A 22,705-nucleotide genomic window follows, 5' to 3' on the forward strand; every position below is an offset into this window, starting at 1 on the left:
TGACATTCACAGGTGTGGTAAAGAGTTATGTGTACGCGAAAATCATTTGTAAGTCCAACAAAACTCACGACAGCTGATGCCTACACTCATTCAAAGTTTGCGGCTTCGTATACGTGCGGCCGATCGCTAAAGCTCCCTAAAAAATATAATTTATTGTAATAAGTCGTCGTGAACATTCGCCACCGCTCGGCTCATCTCGCCTCCCGCCCTTCGTCCCGCTACGTAGCGTACACTTGGCTCGACTGCAATGCCCTACTGGAAACATTCAGTCGACTCGTAGCAGCGTCTGGGCACGGTCGCGCCACACGACGCTTCGATCGGAATTACGTACCGTGAAAATACGCTTATCACTAACGTGTTACGAAAACAAACTTACGAACATTGTTAAAAATTACCAACAAACTGATGAACATTTTTAACAAATAACACCAGTCATTCTGTGTTCTCTGGACGTTCGGACGCGATTGGACTGTTAATGTGATTATTTTGTTTACGTTGCTGACTACGTTGTGTACAATTCAAACGTGAACTGAAATCATTCAATCATGTGTATAACCACAATAAGGACTATACGTTAAATTGACACCGAAATAGACTTTGTAATTTGATGGATACTTCACATCCGGCAAGGGGACGCAACACACGAACGCCGCCGGAAAAAACATGACACTGAGCCTATCGTGTCTTGTTTTCTTTCTTCCTTGATATTTGATTTAACCCCATCATGGCTCTACGTCAAGTTTCTTCAAGACAGTTCTTCAACCAAATCCTCTTTTGGTTTGTTATTGGACTGAACGTCGCCGATCAAAGTTCGCTGCCGCTGAAATATGAGGCCCCTGATGATTGCCAATGGTGGCTTAAGGGCCCTAATGATGCCCACGAAGTTTCCCTCACGTGTAAACTTCGAACAATAAACAGTGAGTTCGACACGACTAATTTTAGTGTCATACCATCGGAGCACACGACATCGCTCAGAATAGAGTGCAATGAAGAAATGATGTACAAGAGTTCACTAGATGACCGGAGTTTCGCGCATTTAGTTAAACTACGTGAACTGGTTTTGGATAACTGTAAAATTGGACGATGGCCGCCTGGTGTACTCTCTGGTTTGAGGGACCTCCGAAACTTAACGATTCGAACGAAAAACACGGAGTGGGCCGCAATGAGTTTAGAGATAGCATCAGAAAGCTTTACGGCAGTCCGACAGTTGGAAAAGTTAGACCTCAGTTTTAATAACATTTGGTCGTTTCCCGAGAACTTGTTTTGCCCGTTGACCAATTTGGTTTATTTAAACGTGTCATCAAATCGACTTCAAGATGTGAGTGATCTCGGCTTCAGAGAAAGAGCAATGCATCAAGCTCTAATAAGTGAACAAGACGGACCGCCCCCATCAGTGTCGTCTCTCGCACATGCAACATGCTCTTTAGATATTGAGGTATTAGATGCTTCAAGCAACCACTTTGTTTTAATGCCAGAGAACGGCTTTATGGCTCTAAAAAGATTAAAAGAACTACACATTCACGACAACGAAATATCTATGGTGGCCGACAAAGCGTTAGCCGGTTTGAAACAACTTCAGATAATAGATCTATCGAACAATAAAATCGTCGCTCTTCCCCAAGATCTATTCAAAGATTGTAGACCGGTAATAAAAGAAATATACTTACAAAACAATTCTATCAGTGTTCTTTCACCAAGTCTTTTCGCTAACTTAGATCAGCTGTTAGCGTTGGATTTATCTAATAACCATCTAACAAGTACGTGGATAAATGAAAACACTTTCACTGGACTCATAAGAATGGTTTTGTTAAATTTATCGAACAATAGATTAACGAAACTCGATCCGAAAATCTTTAAAGACTTGTATACTTTGCAAATATTAAACGTTCAGCACAATATGCTAGAGAGTATTGCCGCTGATACGTTCGCACCTATGAACAATCTGCACACGCTGATATTGTCATACAACAAGATTTCACACCTCGACGCTTATGCACTGAACGGCCTGTACGTGTTGTCTCTCCTATCTGTAGACAACAACCACCTCGAAGACGTACACCCTGAAGCGTTCAGAAATACATCTTCACTACAAGATTTGAATTTAAACGGAAATCGTTTGAAGAAAGTGCCCATTGCGCTCAGAAATATGCGATTACTAAGAACACTAGACCTCGGGGAAAATCACATAACATCACTGGAGGAGCCCGGCTTTGTTGGTTTGCACAACGTGTATGGTTTACGTCTTATTGGAAATAAAATTGAAAATATAAGCAAAGAAGTATTTTCGGATTTACCATCGCTGCAAATATTGAATTTAGCACGCAATAAACTGAAACACATCGATATGAACGCGTTTGAAACACTATCAAACCTTCAAGCCATTAGACTGGATGCGAACCAACTAACAGAAATACAGGGCTTGTTTGTAAATATCCCGTCTTTTGTTGTGGTTGAACGTGTCAGATAACCAAATAGAATGGTTTGATTACACCGTTATCCCTCCGGCGCTACAATGGTTAGATCTTCACAACAACAACATCAAAGAATTAGGGAATAACTACCGTATGGACAAGGAGCTTCGATTACAAACGCTCGACGCAAGTTTCAACAAAATGACAAAAATATCAGCATATTCCATTCCGAGCAGCGTGGAGTTACTTTTCTTGAATGATAATCAAATTACACAAGTTGAAGCCCAAACTTTTGTTGGAAAAACCAATTTAACGAGAGTCGATTTGTATGCAAATCAGATAACTAGTATGGATCTCAATGCGCTTCGCCTCACTCCAGTCGATCCGGGACGACCACTGCCCGAATTTTATATCGGCGGGAACCCGTTCCAGTGTGACTGTACTATGGAATGGTTACAGCGGATTAACAAACTCGATCATCTCCGGCAGCATCCTCGCGTAATGGATCTAGAGAGCATTTACTGCAAGTTATTATACAATCGTGAAAGGACTTATATTCCGCTTATCGAAGCGGAATCTTCACAGTTTTTGTGTACATATAAGACACACTGTTTCGCTCTGTGCCACTGTTGTGATTTTGACGCTTGTGATTGTGAAATGACATGCCCATCAAACTGTACGTGTTATCATGACCAACCGTGGTCAGCTAATATAGTGGACTGTTCCGCGGCCGGGTATTCCGAAATACCTAACAGTATTCCAATGGACGCTACTGAACTGTATTTGGACGGTAATAACTTTGGTGGGCTAACGAGCCACGCTTTTATTGGACGTAAAAATTTAAAAATATTGTACGCGAATAACTCTAATATTGACGCTTTGTATAATAATACTTTTAGTGGACTAAAACGTTTAACAATTTTACATTTGGAGAAAGAATAATATTAAAGAATTGCTTGGCTTCGAATTATCACCTTTAGAAAATTTGCGTGAATTGCATCTACAAGATAATAAAATCCATTACATCGATAACAGAACTTTCATGGAATTGAGACATTTAGAAGTTCTGCGATTGGAAGGCAATAACATATACGGCTTTGCGGTTTGGCAATTCACTATGAACTCGTATTTAGTTGCGATTAGTCTCTCGAGAAATCCCTGGTCGTGCGATTGCCAATACCTGCACAAATTTAGAAATTGGTTCAAAAACAACCTGGGCAAAGTTGAAGACGCCAATAAAATCACATGTGTTTTCGATAACGTTACAAACGCTGTGGGACCCCTAATGGCCGATTTTAACTCTACAATTTGCACCAGTCACGTCGGTGGGAGCTCATCTATAATCGAGAATCAAGTTATAAATGATTACCTGCCGCTATTATTGATATCCCTATGCGTGTTCGTCGTGAGTTCGGTCCTAATTTGCGGCTTGTTTTACTGGCGGCGAGAGCTCCGAGTATGGGTTTATTATCATTGCGGATTTAGAATGTGCTACAAAAGCACAACTTTCGACGATGAAGCCGACAAGGATCGTTTATTCGACGCCTACATTAGTTACAGCGTGAAAGATGAAGCATTCGTGGCTCAGATGTTGGCGCCCGGGTTAGAATCAACCGACCCGAGTTTCCGACTCTGTCTACATTACCGCGATTTCAACGCCTCGGCGTACGTGGCCGATACGATAATAGAGGCCGTCGAGTCATCAAAGCGAACCATCATAGTGCTATCAAAGAATTTCATCAACAACGAATGGTGCCGTTTCGAATTTAAGACGGCACTCCACGAAGTACTGAAAGAGAGACGAAGAAGACTGATAATAATATTATTAGGCGAGATTCCGAATAGAGACATAGATCCGGAGCTGAGGTTGTGCTTGAAGGCGAACACGTGTATAGAGTGGGGAGATAGACAATTTTGGCAAAAATTGAGGTTCGCCATGCCGGACTTGCGGAAGTGTCAGTATCACCGTTCGACAGTGAATATTTACGCTTCTGTGTCGCCGATGGGGGCCGGGCGGGCGCCGGCGCCGCCCCCTCCCCCGCCACCTGGCAAGCTCCCCCCTCTGCTGGGCGACGCGCTGCCGCTGCCGGCCGGCGTGCACGCGCGCGACCCGCACACGCACCGCATGCCGCCGCAAGCGCAGCTCTGGGCGTAGCGTATGCTCCAACGCAGGTAAACAGATGCTGACATTACTTGCAACGCTTAAGCGTATTAGTCCAGTAAAATCGTGATAATTAATATAAGATTCCGTATTATATTTATTGTTATTGTAAAAGTCATTTCAATTGCATTTATTTTGTATAGATGGCTAGTGTTTTATTTAAGTTTAAGGATTAACGTCCTGTTTTCTGCGATAATAATTTATAAATGATTATGAGAATGTTGTAAATATCATAAAATACTTATAATTTAAATCAATACACTGATGCTCCATTAATAATATGAATTAATATAAACTATATAATGCCAAAGTTTAAAACTATGATGTACAGTGCATTTAATATTATATTAGACTTTATTTGAAGGATTGTAAATTTTATGATTTTTGTATATACATGTACATAATAACATTATCGACAAAATATTAATGAAAGAAAAATGAAATACACACTTTTCGAGATTTTATTTTGTTTTGTTTCATTTATGTTTCCTTATTTTATGTTTTAATAAAATAAATACAACCATCCAAAACACATACACATATTATATTATGAAATGTTGAGCAGAGTAATGAGTTATTTTTCATATATATTTTCACGAACATTTATTACATATTTCTAACTGGCATCTCACACATATTACATTCAATTGCCTTGTTCTCTGAACACGAATATACAAACGTAACATATACTCAATACAATAATAGATACTCAAACCAGTACTAGCTTCATACTACAATAAAATTCGCTAACAATACATAAAGAAGTATAACTTTTTCACCTATATCTGCCAAATCGAGAGCAACTCGCTTTCATATTGACATTAGTATGAGCAACAATTCTCGGAAAAACCAAGTTATTCTGCAGCCGTAACACGCCCGTAGAACTGGGCTATAACACGAGCGATATGAAAACATTATTGAAAATTGAAAGTCACTATGGAGTCAAACGGGCTTCGAAGGAACCTTTGTTAATGATTCGATGGCGTTATACAAGTTGGAAATATTTGTGCTAGCTTATTTCAAAGCATTTACGGGTGCTCCCGACTTTCACAAACCTTCATCTCTGAAGGAGTAGGCAGAGGTGTATTCACTGGCACCCGCTTTTCTCCGTGTGTGCTCCATCCCATGATGTGACATGACATATTTTATTCTACGAACATGTCGCTAATTACAACAAAAAAAAATCCGTATAGCACTTTTTAAGATTTTCTAATATTCTCTTAAGGAAGCCTTGATGTCGAATAAATATTAATTTAGGAAAATAGATAATAGTTATTACAGTACAAATATGAAACATTTTATAAACATTCTAAGGAGATAATACTTAAATGTAAATATGTTCGGATTTTGATTCTATGTTATCAAAATTTTGAATACCAAATTAATATAACGCCAATCTGTTGACTCAATAGGACTTTAAAGTCACCCGATTAATAAGGCAGAAAGTAGAGAGTGACGCACTAAGACAAACTGTCTCAGTAACATTAATAGTAATCTGGTTACAACAGGCCGGCATAATGATGTCGATTGTCGAAGGGTAACATCTCGACCCTATTAGGTCATATTACCGTGCCAAAAAAAAACAAGAAATAGTTTTGTACCATTACCATTTTAAAAATACTAAGATTTTACAATAATGTATTCTTGATATCACAAGTAATTTGGCGTAACAAAGTATAGATATTTGAAATAGAGCTATTATGCATAATGTACGTGCACCTAGCTAGGATTTAATGGTAACAAGTTAAAATAAATTGCTAATTAAATTATATTATATCGAATGTAAAAAATATTTTTATTAAGCAAACGACTCTATCTAGAGACATTAATTAATTATTTTTTGTATATAACGTACACAAAACAGGTCACAGCCAAAATAATATATCAAACAAGTGTATACAATAAATGAAAAAAGAAGCTAAGTTGTATCCCTGTGTATACACCGCAGGTTACATATAATTAAAACACAGTATTATGAAAAAAAAACATATTACACAGTTCATTATTATGAGCATCTCCATTTATCGTGAACCAATTATATGCGAAATAAAAAATCAAATTCAAAATTATTTAGTTGCAAATTTAGCAAGTCACAATTAACTTCATTAATGGTTTCCCATAACCAAAGATTTACTCTCAAGATTTAACACGAGCTGAAACGTGCACGACATTAAGTAACTGTATCCCCTATTCAGCACGTAATTTTTTCACCATTACGTACACACGCCGCGCAATAAATCCTTATATTTTCCCCTAAATCCGGTTACAACCGCCTTTATCATACGTACTAGTGGCGTCATCTAGTCTTCGACTCATGAAACTGCTATTATCTCGTTGCGAACGTATCAAAACGAAATCAGCATCGGTTATTTTCGCAATTCGCTTTTACCAGCGTAGATGGGTCAGCAGAAATAATGGGGAAACTTATTTTGTACCGAATGTGAGTGGACCAATTCGTGTCCGAGTTTATGAAGGTTGCAAATTGGTGTTACGTAACTTGGATATCTGGGAACATGTATAACATAGTTAAATTCGTGATGGAAATTCGAAATTACAATTTTAACATCATTAGACATGCTTTCTACACTTTGAAAATCATAAAAAATCAATATTTTATTATAATTTGGTAAGATATATACTTTAGAAGAGGAAATATATCGACGGTCCCCAAGAACAAAATCTCATCTGCAAAATTCTCTAGATGCAGTTTTAAATTAGGTGAAAATATACATATAAATTACCTCAAAATAGTTTTTTTTTTTTTATAACAATCAATAGTTTTGAAATGAATAGAAACTATGTATTAATAAAAAATAAATGATTACATAGATACACAAAGGAAAGAGATTTATCATTTTATTTTATATTTTAAACTATCCACTAACAACCTCTATATCTACATAATACGAGTCAAAATTCACTGGCAATTTCGGGCACTGATTTACAATAAACTACACACACTCGATATGATAGCACAAATTCAATATCAGACCCTTGAGTTGGTAATATGTAAACCAATATATTGTTACAGAATGTTAATAATACCGAAGGACGGCATAATGGTATTAGTTTAATAATTAACGTTTTCGTAATTGAAACGGAATGTTCTCACTTACATCGAAATTTTAGTTTCTTACATAACATGGGTTCAATACAAATATTGTCTGAATGCGAGGGTTGAAGTTTGATATTTTAGGGCCAAAGTTTTAGATAATGTTGAGATTCAACCTAAACAATCTTTATAGTTCCACGAAAGCTCAAAGTTCGGCTTACATAATAGCGTTTTTATTAAGTTAATTTGTATTTTCGGCTGTAACTTTTTAGCGAAAATGTAATTTTCAATATTAAATTACAATATTTCTCAACAAAAAAATACATTACATTAATATTTTACTGTCCTTTTAAAACTACATTCATACAATTTAGCCACTTTAACCCTGCGAATCAAAATGGTAATTTTAAAGTCACATAATTCAAAAAGATATTGCCATGGTGCACGGCAAAGTGACCTCACTGCACCTGATGGTAAATAGAGCAGAGTCCAATAGAATGTCGACTCCTTAGAGATGATTACCCCTCGGCAATCGACGCAATTATGGCGGCCTGTTAAACTCAGATGTACACATGCTGATCCCGAAACGCGACACACTTAGGTTTTAACACCTTGTGTACGGTGGTCGCTATTCGAGCGGATATAAAATACATCCTACCACCAGCATAATATCATTACAATAATATTCTTGAATATAATTACTCTCATATGCGTATATCGTGGGCGGTTTGAACAAAACCATCGCAAACAAGACGTACACAAACTTATCGCTACACAAGTGCTTGTCCGGAAACCGACGCCAGAACCTTGTTTTCAAGGTCGCTACAAAGTATGGGCTAACCGTATTGTCAATAATACACTACTAAATATAAAATGGAAATCATATAAGTCTTAAAATATTACTTTTAAAAGACACAATAATTTAAGCAAAATTGCATACAAGACAAGCTCGAAATAATAAGAAAATCTTAAACCGTCCTAAACAAATAATATCTACAATATAAGTCACGATTTTAAAGTACATGAGGGCCTTTAAATAGGGATAAAGATGATCCAAATACGTTTTAATTTCTAAATACTGTGAGATATTGCTTGCTCGTTCAAATATGTCACAAAAGAGCCATCTGCTGGAAAATGCCATGTGGCAACACAAAAGGCGCATGCGCAATTTAATAGCGTCCTAGTTTATATTTAAAAGCATCATGAATGCCGTCTAAACATATAACGAAAAAATGCATATTGTCATTCTATAATCCTTTACTTCAAAGATGTCACCGTCAGAGATCAGCTTTCCTCCAACCAACGGTATTGGGTTTGCGTAACTCAATACATTTTTAACAAACATACCAGATTACGAAATATACGTCGTAATTATGAAGGAATAAGAGCTAATATCCGTCGCTTGTGACGCATTAACCACAGACCGCAATACGAGGACAATGGTACAACAGATAATGTCCCATCCCTTAATCACATGCACCGTTGCTTCCGAAAAAATGTTTGCTTATCCCAACCATATTAGTTCGCTCACAAAATGTCTATTTTCGTTTACATCTATTTGTGCGTGTACAAACGTGCTTACGACATTATCTCGAGCAAGATTTGTTGTCAAATGTTGAAAGTCCACGTTCAGATGTCGTGTTCTATATCGGAATTAGTTCGAGGAATGCCACGCAGTGCGCGTTCTGTTCAATAGATATTTGGTACTGTTAATTTCACTGAACATTCCATGACACCGTGCACTTTTAGTGTCGTTAATTCAATCTGGAAGTTGGTAAAGAATGTGAATAGAGCGTTGGGCATGAGAAATTTCGGTGCTCAGTAAATAGCTCCACTGAGAGACCGTCATTATGTCGAGTTCATTTCGAGTTTCCCAACATTACGGTTGGATGTCACTTTAGTATCCTTCCGATAATAAATCTCGCGAGCGCACTGCGGTCTAGAGGCAATTAAAACAAAAATGTTCGTAAAATTTCACCAGTAAAACCTGGTTGTAACAATTGACAAAGTTTTATACGAGTTAATTCCTGTTTAAATAACTCGAATATGTAGCAGGAAAATTAAAACAATGCTGACAGCTAAATAGAAAACTCTGTGTAACAGCTAATAAATGAATGAAGTTAGCGCTGTTGTTGTAAATACGCTCCAAATATTAATAATCTAAAGCGCGGAGCGAGCACCACACGCGTATTATCAAATTAGACTATGAATCAAACCGCCCCTAGACCACGCTTATCTCACTTCAGCTCTGAATTTTACTGTTAGACAATAAAGTTTATATTCTTTTGCAGGTGAAATATTAACATTCTTACTTTATTATCAAACATGTTTAATTGTTTTAGGGTTCTAGCAGATTTAACAGGATCACAGCCAAATTTAATGCATGCATTACGATGAATAATTCTGACAAGGTGCTTCGCCGCGTAGGACATAAAGAGCTTTATCTGCTTAAAAGGTCGCTTGTGAATAGCATATTAGTAGAGGCCTATCCCTAAGGCCAGGATATATGGTCCAGATAACCAGGCGGCGTTTGGTAGTGCCGAGTGCCAATAATTGACTATCAAACTTGATATATAGCCTTCTCGGCGGCTTGACGTCGATAGTCGGATGAGTTATACTACTCCGGTCCCCCGAGAATGCTGGGCGTTTTGTTAACTTGCGTAAAACAGGTCCCGCCTTTAGTGCTGGAGTTATTTAATTGTCCGGAAAAATGTTTACGTCAAAATCAATATATTTACTAAAATTTATGTAATCACGATTATTTATGTAAATTTATATGTGATTTTTGCAGTTAAATAGTCAACATAATAAGTCGGAATTAAAGCCAATAAAACGTTTTCTAAGATATTTGTTACCCAAGGATTCCAATAATAATTTATAATCTAATATTTAAAATATTAGTCAGCACGTCGTATTTTTTAATAAAGCTCGGTTTTTTCATTAGTATAATGGGAAAGCAGAGATTAAACCCGCTCTATTGCGGTACGTAAGTGTTCGTTATATCGAACGTATAATCGTGGCTTTTCGCAATTTGTAAAGTTTGCCTCTACGGCTCGACCCACATTATAGCTCCGTTCTTTTTTTAAATATCATAAAATATTCATTTCCAATCACGGCATTCCGCGGATCATTGAAAATGGAACATGTTAACATAGGTTTAGTTCATTAAATATTAAGATGTATGTACATTATGTAGCATGAACCTGCACTGCTTAAGCTATGCCATGAAATTTTAATCAAAGTTCGTTGCCCCTAGTGTATCGGATCGGATACAGTTTAATGGGTTCCGTACCGTTTCTGCGTCAGTTATTTTGCATCGTGTTTTGATAAGGAAAGTTTTTAAACGCCAATTTGATTTGCTAATGTCTGTTGGAGGTGGGTGAAACGGGCATTAAAATATTACGCTCTGTTAAGTAATGGCGGTAATTGCTATATAAAGTGTTAGAATACGAGTCGATTTATTTTTAACTAATATTCCTAGGGCCTCCGTGGGCGTATTGAAACAAAATTGTTACTGTTGTAATTATTGTTCGCAACTTCGCCGGTGTGCATATCCTTGTGGAAACAAAATTGTTACTGTAAGTTACAGAGTTTCGGGATAAAAAATACCACCTTATCTTATCAATAACATAATTGTTAGATGGTGAATATTTTTGTATATTTGTTAGAAGTAAACGCAGAAACAACTGAGGCGATAGACTTTTTATCCAGGTAATTTTGCGGGATTTAATACAATTTTCAATATTTTTTAAAAAATAAATACGATTGCGGCGTATTTCAGAGTTTTAGGGACTTTAGTAGCTTTCCAGCTACACCTAAGATTATATTATATTAATTCATATTCATTTTGTATTTTATGCATTGACTTCAAAGAAACATACAAACACGTTTATTAACTTTCGCATTATTAAGATTGTATATGTTTTACACTTATCACTTTAGTGTTATTTTTCTCGCTATATTAAATGTCGATTTTAATAAATAAAAACAAGTTCTTTAAGCACATTTATATTTCACAACCCGGCATGATTGCATAATGTATTAAATCTGAATTTGAAATATTAAATCGCTTAATTAACTTAAATACCATCAGATTATCCCAGAGTTCGATGATCTAAGACCTGTTCGCATTCCTATATTTAGAAACTATTTTTCATATTTCAATCCACGCTGACACCTACTTCATCATTAGGAGTGCGGTTAAAAAAACACTCCACAAAATTCCATTAATTTTCGTTTGTCATACACCACTAATTTGTAGGATTTACTGTCCTCCATTAATAGCACCACATCCGGAAACACAATTTTAAGATCTTCAAGTGTTTGTGGCGTCGTATCTGGCCATATTTATACGTCATTTAACACCAATAATGTTTTGGATGTCTCATCAAAAATTCGTTAAAACATTTTATTATTATTTATGTTGTAAATGATACGACAACAGGTGTGGTCTTGTTAATTTGGCTGTTCACTAATTTTGTCATCGTCTTTGGCTCGTAAAAATAGCCGTAAAATAAAAAGTCGATGCAAATAAATTGGTTCTTAAATGAAACGAGATAGAATGTTAGTAGCTTATTAATTGAATTTCTACTTTTATGTTGTCCGATTGGCGTCATTTTTAATAGGTTAAAATATAACGATGTCTAAAATGTTTGGGGGTTATAAAAATATTAAATACTTATAAAAAATAATTCTGTAAATTTGACCGTCGAATTAAATATATTTGACACACATATTATACATTACTATTATAATTTTAATGGTTCTAAATCTAATATTCCTCTAGGGTACTTTTTTCTTATTAATGTATATTATGACGGAGAAAGCATTGTTCCCATTGACATCATCGTTAGTAATTGTGAACTAAGTGGACGTCATCAGGGTAAAATGCGAACATAAAACACAATGATCGCACTTTCGTAATATTTTAATTTAGGTTAAGCAATATTTTGCCATTTCTGAAAAATTAACAGTTAGGTTCGAGAAGGCACCGATCTTATTGCAACCATCGAATAAACTCTCAATTCAACTCAATCAGTCGCTATTTTGAATCCTCCAATGTGTGTCCAATCTTGGCCTACCTGAATAGAAAAGATGGCGCCTCAAAGCCACGATCGAAATTTATTAAAATAATACGTGTAGTTGTAAACGGACGTTTTGCTAACGCGCGTAAAATGATTGCCATCTGGAGTCTAAGTAAGTGTTAATAATCTAGTAGTTAGATGACGCATAAAACGGTCAAAGTTAGTCGTAATGATCTTTACATATAAAACAAAAAGCCCCGCCGCGTCTGTCTGTCTGAAAGCTACTAAACAGACTTCGATGAAATTTGGTATTCAGATAGTTTAAGCCCTAGGAAAGGAAACAGATTACTTTTTATCCCAGAAATACTCTTTCACGCGAGGAAGCCGCGAGTAAAAGCTTTAATATAATCCAAACAAACTAAAATTAAATAAAGTTAAAATTAATATATCACATTTTCCCTGATATAGGAAAATTAATGAGTTTTTGTAAGCTGGCTTAAAATTTCTAAATTGCGGAAACTTGTTAAACGATTTAAGTGTAAAATTCGTGTTAAAATAATTAGTGTACCACAAATTTAAAATTAAAATAAATGTTTAAATTTTACACAATATTTTCCGATTCTAGAAGATATAAATAATATCATATTGAGACTATCTTTGCGGATTGTGTAAGCGCTACCTACTTCTACTTACCCCGTCGAGTATAAAGGAGTTAATCTATAAAGCGCCTACGATTTCATGATTGGCTAATGATTTTTTAACATCTGCAACCAATGAGAAGTTCATACTTGCTGCCTTCTTTCATCACAATTAACACAAGTCACGTTTGAGTTGTCCCCGCCTACACATTAATATTGTTTGCTCAACTAATTGCTTTAAATTACTATTTACATACCATTGTTTAAGTTTTAAGGATGCCATAAAACAACATAACATGTCTTGAAATGAAGTACAAACTTATTTCAAAATATTATTGGGTAATACAAGGTAGTCAGAAAATTACTCATTTCAATGGTCTTATCATTTAATTCAAATTTTATTTATACTGCAGTGAACATCATAATAATTGTTATTAGGTACTTACTTTAACTAATCATTATATTCCTGAACTAATACAATTCTCAGCATCTGGATATCGCATCAACGACATTTTTTAATCAATACTCGGTCTTTGCCACTGGTCTATCATAAGACTTAAAGGTGTATATTCTATGTATGAGAAAGCCTCTTCCAGAATTTACCACTATAAACATTGTTATTAAAGCTATCGTACAATAAAAACGAACAGTCTTCACGATAGGTACCAGCTTGGCTGAGTCCCTCGTATTTCTATATCCATGGGGATGGTGACCATTTACCCTTAGGTGCGTTAGCAGCTTGACTATCTTCGTAGAAAATAAAATATAAGAACAATACAGTGAAAGAATAAAATAATCATACATATCCTTCAAGAAACACCGAACTTTCTCTTAGATCTTAGTGATAATGGTTTGACAATGTCCCTCCCATATTATGCAGTGTTAAAAAAATTTACTGCCAAACCTGGGAATACGTTAGCACCTGGCTTTAACACGTCGACTTTGGTGTACGAGATCATAAATACAAACCAAAAGTTGTATTATCTATCGCTTGAGGTCAAATTTAATTATCATGTGCCCGGCAAACGTTCTTTGGTGCCAAGACGCCTACAGTCACGAATAAATCAAATGGTGTATACTGGGCAATATTTCAGTGGGTAACTTAAACAATAGGTAAAATAATGGTGCCGATTATCAAGTATAATTATTTAGGATCGTTTTTAAATAAATCCAATGAATATATTAGACTATGCTATTAAATGTGATTTAGGTGACAGCTCATCGATAACGAACAAATTGCGTTCGATGTTTTTAAATTTAAACGAAAAGTTAATATGCGCGTAGAACGTTTTTAATCCTGTTAAATGAGATTAATGAAAAATGTTTAAGTTCATTAGTGTCAATCAATTGCATATTTGCATCGAAAATGGGTCATTTGTTTTAAAATGTTCAACCTTTTGACATGACTTAATTACAATTTAAAAATATATTCTGTTCGCTATTTAAAATGAATTATTAAACGAGGAGATAAATATCGCATTATAGTCTAGGCTTCTGATAGTGGCAGCGTATATTGGTCTGGGATCACCTGGGTTCGAGTCCCAAGTTGGACAATATAGGATCTATCAAGTTTGGAATTACGGGAATGAAATAACGTCCAATAGATAGCTAGCCATTCGAATTAATCGGCATTATCGTAAAATAAATTAGTTTAGGTAAAAGTCGAGTTTTACAGACAGCACATAATATTAGGCAAAAGTAAAAGAAGTTATAAGGAAGTTGTTTATAAATAAAACTTGTTTTTAGTTAATACATACACTTGAAACCAACAAAACATTCAAATAAATCTAAGATTTATCAAAAGATTGTAGAGTCTAGTGCGAGATAAAATAAAACTTTTATTTTTATTTCAATGGACCCACAAAAGCTAGCGTTTGTTTTATACTGTTTTTATTTCTCCGTTAAGGCATGGTAATTAAGAAGAGGTCTGTTTGCCCCATCGCGGTGGCTCCTAAAACAACTACGAACGACATTAAGACACGGGGAATAGTGCCGTAATACAAGGAGATAAAAACTACTGGATACTGTTGAATTAAACTTTGTTAAATTAGAGGTGTTTTTAGTATGCATTGTTTGAAGACTGTTATTGTCGGTGGAAATTGTTGCAGCAAGTCAACATGTCTAAATTAAGACGACTGTGATATTTAATGAAAGTTTTGAAAAATAAATTAACGTACAATTAATAACCTCCTCCTTTTTTGAGAGTCGGTTAAAAAAAAACAGCAACATCTATTTATTTAATCGTATAATTAAAAAGAAACCACAAACATTTTTAAGAACTTCAGAACTTAGACGATGTACGAGTATTAAAATTACACAAATACTTAACAACTAATAAAGTTGCCGTACGAAAAAAAATGACGTGTAGCAACCAACTTTTGAAAAGTTTTGGAAAATGTTATAATAAGTTACAAGTTTTGAGGTAATTATTTCTTCAAACGGCAAGGTTTAAGAAACTAGTACTTAAGCCACGTCTAGAAACTTTACATCCTCGCTTTGATCCTTCGGGACTCCAACCGTATAAGGATTAGGAATCTGCGCGGATTTGCTTAAAGGGGAAGACGGGAGAAAATTGAGAATTGTTTTCTCCACCACATAGCGAAGCTCAGTCTTACGTAACAAAATGTTTGAAGCTTGAACGCTTAATGAAATTCTGTAAGTCTTTTTTGGAATCTGCATTAAATTGGATTCCGATTCAAGTATATTTTATTGAAGCGACTTGAATGAAGTTTATTGACGAAATTAATTAACTATTTGGCTTATTTAACGAAATCTTCACTCCATATTAAAATTGATAACAGATTCTTCTACCTTCTTAGAGGTATTATTTTTAAGTACTCCGATTTTTTCACGATTTCGAATATAAATAATCAGAACAAAAATTGATAAAAACCACTTTACGTAACTTGATCACAAAACCTCGACACAATAATACCTACCAAAATTTAATTAATAACCCAAACTTAAATTTTACTTTCAACACAATATAACCTATCTTAGCACATTGTATTAATATTATTCTGAGATGGATATACTATACATTGTTACATCACAGACGTCACGTCACAAATTGTAGCACATATTCGCAATCTTAACAGCCGTGTCGCATTTCAACGTTAATTAAATCCGAGTTTCCTTTTATTACAGCTTCATACACTGCCGAGGTTTCTAATGTGATTAAAACAGCTGAAGGGTAATAACAAACATTTTATTGGGACATTAGGTTGTAACGTGCATCCGAAGATTAGTGGCGTGTAGGTTAACTGCATTTTAAGGTTTGGAGTCATGGACCGCAGTGTTCATTGTTAAGACCATTATGACAGTTGCAAAATCACAATGTTTGTGCATTTTCGTCTCCGGAGTAATGCAAAATTACTTGAATTATTTCGCGTAATCCTCATGTATTTTTACATGCTATTTTGCTTAGCAGGTATCCTTGTAAGTCTGCGATGTGGGCTTCGCAGCGATTGCAGAAAATTACCATTTAAATTGATCTCCGTAGATGGCGTGTCGGGAGGTCAAGCTTTATCTATTGTACCTATCTATATTAGTTTGGTGACCTACAATAATTCTTTTATAATAATATGAATCCTCATGATTTCATTAAAATTAAACAATTTTTAAGACCGTCTCCCCGGGTGACAGTCCCCCCTCCCCCGTGACCACGAAGGCTGGAGTCTTCGAAACGTCGGGAGAAAACTAATATATAAAAATCGCGATAGGGTCCGAAAAATAGCTCAATTTTAATATCAATTTTGTTTTAATACTAACCGAACCCAAGTCCTTTACTATTGGGAGGGATAAGGCCTTACCAAGCCGGCCTCCTTGATTTAGCTAAATGATTTTTTAGCATATCGAAAAAAATATTTGTACATGAAATCGTGTACAAGTATTAAATTGAGAATTTCCGGCAAAAGGTATTTATTTTCTTACGTTGAAAGCATCTCCCATGACGACTATCGCTGATATTGGTATTTGTGAAATGTTCCAGTTAGGAAGCCGTTTGCCCTTTCAATTTCTTTTACCTTTGGCATGTTCGTGATAACAGTCTCAGTTACTAATTCCAAATTCTAGGTCTATTACGAAGAATTTCTTCTTTATAATTTTTCCAAAATGAGTTTTTCTAATAACTGCAAAATTTCTTATATTTTTATACGCCCTGTCTTATTAAACAGATTTAGGTTTTAAGGCCTATATCGTAAATATATTTTTTAAACGATTAACAACTTTAATGCCAAATTTTTGTAGGAAGTAATCAAGAATGAAAGACAACCGGGAAAATAAAGTCTATTCTAAAGACTAGGAGAACAATAAAAAATGAATAGTCGATCCTCTAAACATTAACGCGGCTAGTCATAATCCATGATGCCGTTTCGAACTTCACAATCATTTTTAAATAAATTTTTAGATATTTTGTAAATAAAATATTGAAACAAAGTAATTTAGGAACATCACTGCCAGCTTACCAGGCATCTAAAATACATTGACCACTTTGTGTACCATTGTTCCTAAAAATAAAAACTTTTCTACCCTCAATAGAGAGAAGGCTCACATCACGCCCATCTTAATTAACTTTGTTTTATTGTAACAGTAGACGAATCGGCACGACTAATAGGATTTATTTGTGGGTTACCTTCAGCGATTTATTGGAAGGAATTCCAGTATAATGTGTTTACGTTTCTAGTGATGTATCTTGAAGTCCACGATGAAACTAATGTGTTTTAAAATATTTTTTTCGGGTCTGCGGTAACGATTGGATATACAAACGATTTTAGTCCTTCTCGATGCATACAAACTACAAACTATTTGTAGTTTAATAGGGTAGGGTTGCGTGTGTCTAAAAATGTCTGCAGTTTAGACTCTTTCTCAAATAGGTCATTCCACCTTTTATAGAATTAATTCCCGACGCTTTGGTAGTTAAAGCAATTTACAGTAAGATATGCAAGGCTCATGTAATGAGATTTAATTAAAACTCAGGGCCCTTATTCTGTATGATAGTGTAAACGCGTAAAGTGGCCGTGTCATGTTATCTTCGAGAAATGTGCGTGGAATGGTATTCTGTAAGCCAAATTTTTATAGTCCTAAACATGATGCGTTGTGTTACGTGCTTGTTACGCACTGTTAAAATAACGTGCGGGATAGAGAATAAGGCCCCAGATCTCTTCTGAGTCCACTCCTTTCTTTTTTTAAATAACTTTTTTACCTTAAAATTTCTCGTAACCAAATTTATAAATAATGATATTTCTAAAAATAAATACCGATTGAATATCTTTGAATTCTTTGCCAACCTTTTCTTAGATCTCAAAATAGACACTCAGGAATATGGAAGAAAAAATATATTTAAAGTGTTAAGTTCATTCACAATAGGCTCCCAGAGTCAGAGTACAATTGTTGCCAGTTATTTATGACGACACAGAGTTAAGGAAAATCGAAGTTACCAATTTGCATATACGGAGTTTGTAAAACAAAACAACAAACTACGCAACTCTTTGTTCGTCTTGAAGGTTTTTATGTTTATATTTGATTTTCTTTTGCTTTGGCTGAGGCATATTGTATATACTGCGATCACTTTACAGAGAGATAGTGTGCGAAACCACAAAGGCCCACCTTTAGGAAAAATTTGCTTTGAGTATTATTATGTTTAGTAATGACTGACAAAATTTTATAGATTAATTACTTAAGGTGTTACCGGTTAATGTAAGTATGGTATTCAAATAAATCTAAATACTGCATTATAAAAAATATCTAGTATCCGCGTTACTTGCATTAAAATATTTCACTACTCCTCCACGTCCGAAATTCGCACTTATGTAATTATGAAAGGGCTGAATTCCGCACGTGATATAGCCGGTGATATTAAATAAAAACCGCTTTAAGTTTTTAGGTCAGCGAATATACATTTGGATTACGTAAAAAGCAGTGGTTTTATAAAAATTGTACTGCACAAAACAGAATCCTGGTTATGTTAGCAATTTCGACAAACTAAGTGGAAATATTTTTGTGTGTTATTTCTGGAACCTATGTTCCTGACTGACCGTATTACTTTTTTCTAAAAAGATTAAAAAGTGTAATTCAGTCTTTTATATTAAGTACTAAGTAACTAATAGGGAATGATTGAGTTTTTGCTTCTATTTTAGAATATTTCCTCCCCGTAATTATTAAAAACGCATATATTATATCAATAATATATTCAGCAATATAAATATTAATCCTCCAAGTCACATTTCACGCTCAGGTCACGAAAAATATTTTATTTCACACATCACACACACATCATCACGCATTTTATCCCCGAAGGGGTATGCAGAGGTGCAACCAGGGCACCCACTTTTCGCCGAGTGTGTTCCGTCCCAGAATGTGATAGGGGCGAGCCTATCGCCATTTCGGGCACAAATCCAGACTCCGGGCTGATATTGAGCAGAAAAACCCAATTATCACTTTGCCCGACCCGGGATTCGAACCCAGGACCTCAGAGCGCTGCCGTACCGCGCATGCAGTACAACTACGCCACCGAGGCAGTCGAGGATATTTTATTTCCCTTGATAAAAAGCTTTACTCAGTCATAAAATAAAAGGAAGCCAAATGGAAAATTACTCTAAATGTCGAAAGCTACAGAACGAAGTAATAACCGTTAAAAGAGCTAAACTTGTCTATTCTAGTAACTATTCTTGAAGAGTAAATTAGTTTCCAAAACAAATTAACTCTTATTGACGTATTACTTCGTAAATTGTTGGCTACAAACGAAAGTTTAAGCCGTCCATATTAATAATGTTCAGTGCTACACCAAACACTTTCTTTGGTTATAAATAGTTGCTACTTTATGTGGGCCACCCATCCAATAACAAAGAAAAATTTTACGACGCTGACTGGTGTCTGCAGACGCCATATTTGTGGGTTCATCGGATTATTATCGGTACTAACCGAGACTGTTTGCTCCTGCGCAAGCTTAATGATATACTATAAACGTTAATTCTGTCATAACAGATGCTGAAGGACCTCGAATGAAACTAAAAGATATCTTTTAGTATATATATATAGAGCATGAACCCTTATCAATATAAATGTACCTAAAATTGCTCCACTCCTAAATATCCGCAAGAGTGTAAACGTTGAAAAACACGTTCGGGCAATTCCAAACGCCATTTTCGTGGCTTTATCGACGAAATATTCTCAATGCTTCGTATTATGCTAAAAAGTGATTTGTTGAAAGTAAAAAGCAATTTACGAAGCAAAAAGCTTACACAAAAATTCATTTTTCCGAACCTCTAATGGCAGGACATTACCCGAAAACCGTTTTTGTGCGAATGCGAGTAAAATTTACTGGCAAAAATTTAGGAGAGCGTACAGTGGGACTTATCTTTATATACATTTTTATGTATTTTTCAGCTAAATGTTATCGGCCAACAGTTACTGAGCCTTTAATGTGACGGCCCTTTCTGCGTTATCGCCGAGAGTATATAAAGTAATTTCGAAGAATTATTGCAGCGACCGCGACCGAGGCTATATTAAACGAAAATAAACAAAAATAACTGACAAGGAGTTCCAACACATCGGCAAATTTATTGCGAAATTATTTCGAACAAACTTCACAAGTTATGTAATCTCAAAAGAGGAATTTGTGAAGATGTTCGAATGACAAAAGTTTCGCCCTAAAAATCCGTAAACAGACTAACGCCAACTGTCACATAACGCGGTGAAAAGTTGCTCAAACAAACGTGAATTAGAACAGGCATTTCTCGTAAAATATTAGAACACCTACTTTATCTAAACAAATGGCGTCGCGTTTCTCACAAAAATCGTTTAGGCAATTTGTTTAAATTACTTTCCTATGGTAATCTGCCTCGTGTTGCGAATATATTCCTCACTGAGAGGAAAAAAGAAACGATCTATAGGCATTCGAGATGGTCGAATCCCGCCTCAATGATGCATGTTGTGTTAGCTGGATCTTTGTAGAAAAACGAGATACTGCAAGCTATTACACGGCTTGCGTCGTAAATAATCGTCTTGGCTCTGTAAATAAATAAGTGTATGGAGTCCGCCGGCGCCCTATCAGATGGGAGGCTGGAGATACAACAAGAGCCGGGAAAGTGGTGTTTAAAGGTGCGATAGAGGCTACGTCGGCGGAACATAAGTTTTGCGGCGTGTTAAAAGATAATGAATACGGATACAAGCTTATAAGAAAGACGTTGCGTACCTTTTGTAAGGAGACATTATTTTCTTATCGCACGTGGCCGCTTGCCTGGTATGCGTATATTTACGCACCTAGCATTTGTAGACGCACAATTTATATTCGCCTGGGACAAAGTTTAAAACCGAAGATTTATCTCCTACCAGATACCGGCTTCGACTTGTTAAAGGTCAAATACGAAATGGATTATAAACTGCGTACGCCGAGATTGAGTTTGTAAGTTTGCGTTTAACCGAAACTTGATTTTCCGTCGTTTACTTTCCTATAATCGTAAATACATTGAATAAATAAGTTGAAATATATTTCAATCTTAAGTTCTCTCAGACTTGGTAGTCTGTAAAGTATTGTAACTTCGATTCGGCTCCTAAATAAAAACTTTGTACAAAAAAGTTACATTTTAATACCGGCAAATAAAGTCGACTTAACAAATACATGGACAATGGAAAAAGAATATTGGATTCAAAACATACTATAGTAACAATTTAGTGAAGGAAATTGTATAGAAACACCAATCAAACGCTCTCCAATCGATTTTTCTTAGGAAAATAAATAATAAAACCAACAATTATACGGATTAATCACGATCAATCAATGACTTCGGACGTGTCATAAAACGTTTTCAATTAAAGTCCACAATATCCGATCGTGATGAGCCAGCTTGTTCCTTTAATGAAATATGGACACCCACTCCACGTATGTGTGCTAAGGCTCGACGTACACGATCAATTTACCTTACGAGCAATATTAAATTAAATCAATACACGAGCCAAATTAAATTTTGATACAAAACATGTTCATGTCATAATATTGATATCTGAGTAGGCGGCTTTAAGGGAAATTAACTTATGATATTTTTGTGTTGCTTTCATTATATTTTATTAACTACAAAAATATTTTTCATATAGTAAAATAAAGCAATAAAAGTTAACACCATTTTAATATTATGACATATTCTCTTTTTCAATTTATGTCGTATTTCTTTTAATCGACCAATTAGCTTTGATAAGCCAGATTTCTAATTTCAAAATTCATATCTCCTTAAACCCAATCAAACAAAGAACATAATTGATCGTGTAAAATCATCCTCTGAACAATATAAACAAAACGCCCGCTTGCTAATGAAGAATCGCGTTGGCGGACAAGTAAATAATGCTAATCATTCCCAAGATTGCTCCGTCAATTGATAACAATTCGTTGGCAATCTGTGTTACAATTATCGTAAATTATACCT

General features: G+C 35.4%; 1 protein-coding gene across 1 annotated transcript; it reads left to right on the plus strand.

Annotated features, from left to right (window-relative positions):
- Positions 1–274: 274 nt before the first annotated feature.
- LOC115441767 (toll-like receptor 6) lies at positions 275–5,032 on the plus strand. The gene is given in 3 exon segments (XM_030166668.2): positions 275–2,440; positions 2,442–3,344; positions 3,346–5,032. Coding segments are annotated over 3 exon segments (3,840 nt in total). The 5' UTR covers positions 275–724; the 3' UTR covers positions 4,567–5,032.
- Positions 5,033–22,705: the final 17,673 nt, after the last annotated feature.

The sequence above is a fragment of the Manduca sexta genome, chromosome 19 (genome assembly GCF_014839805.1).
Source record: "Manduca sexta isolate Smith_Timp_Sample1 chromosome 19, JHU_Msex_v1.0, whole genome shotgun sequence".
Classification (NCBI taxonomy): domain Eukaryota; kingdom Metazoa; phylum Arthropoda; class Insecta; order Lepidoptera; family Sphingidae; genus Manduca; species Manduca sexta.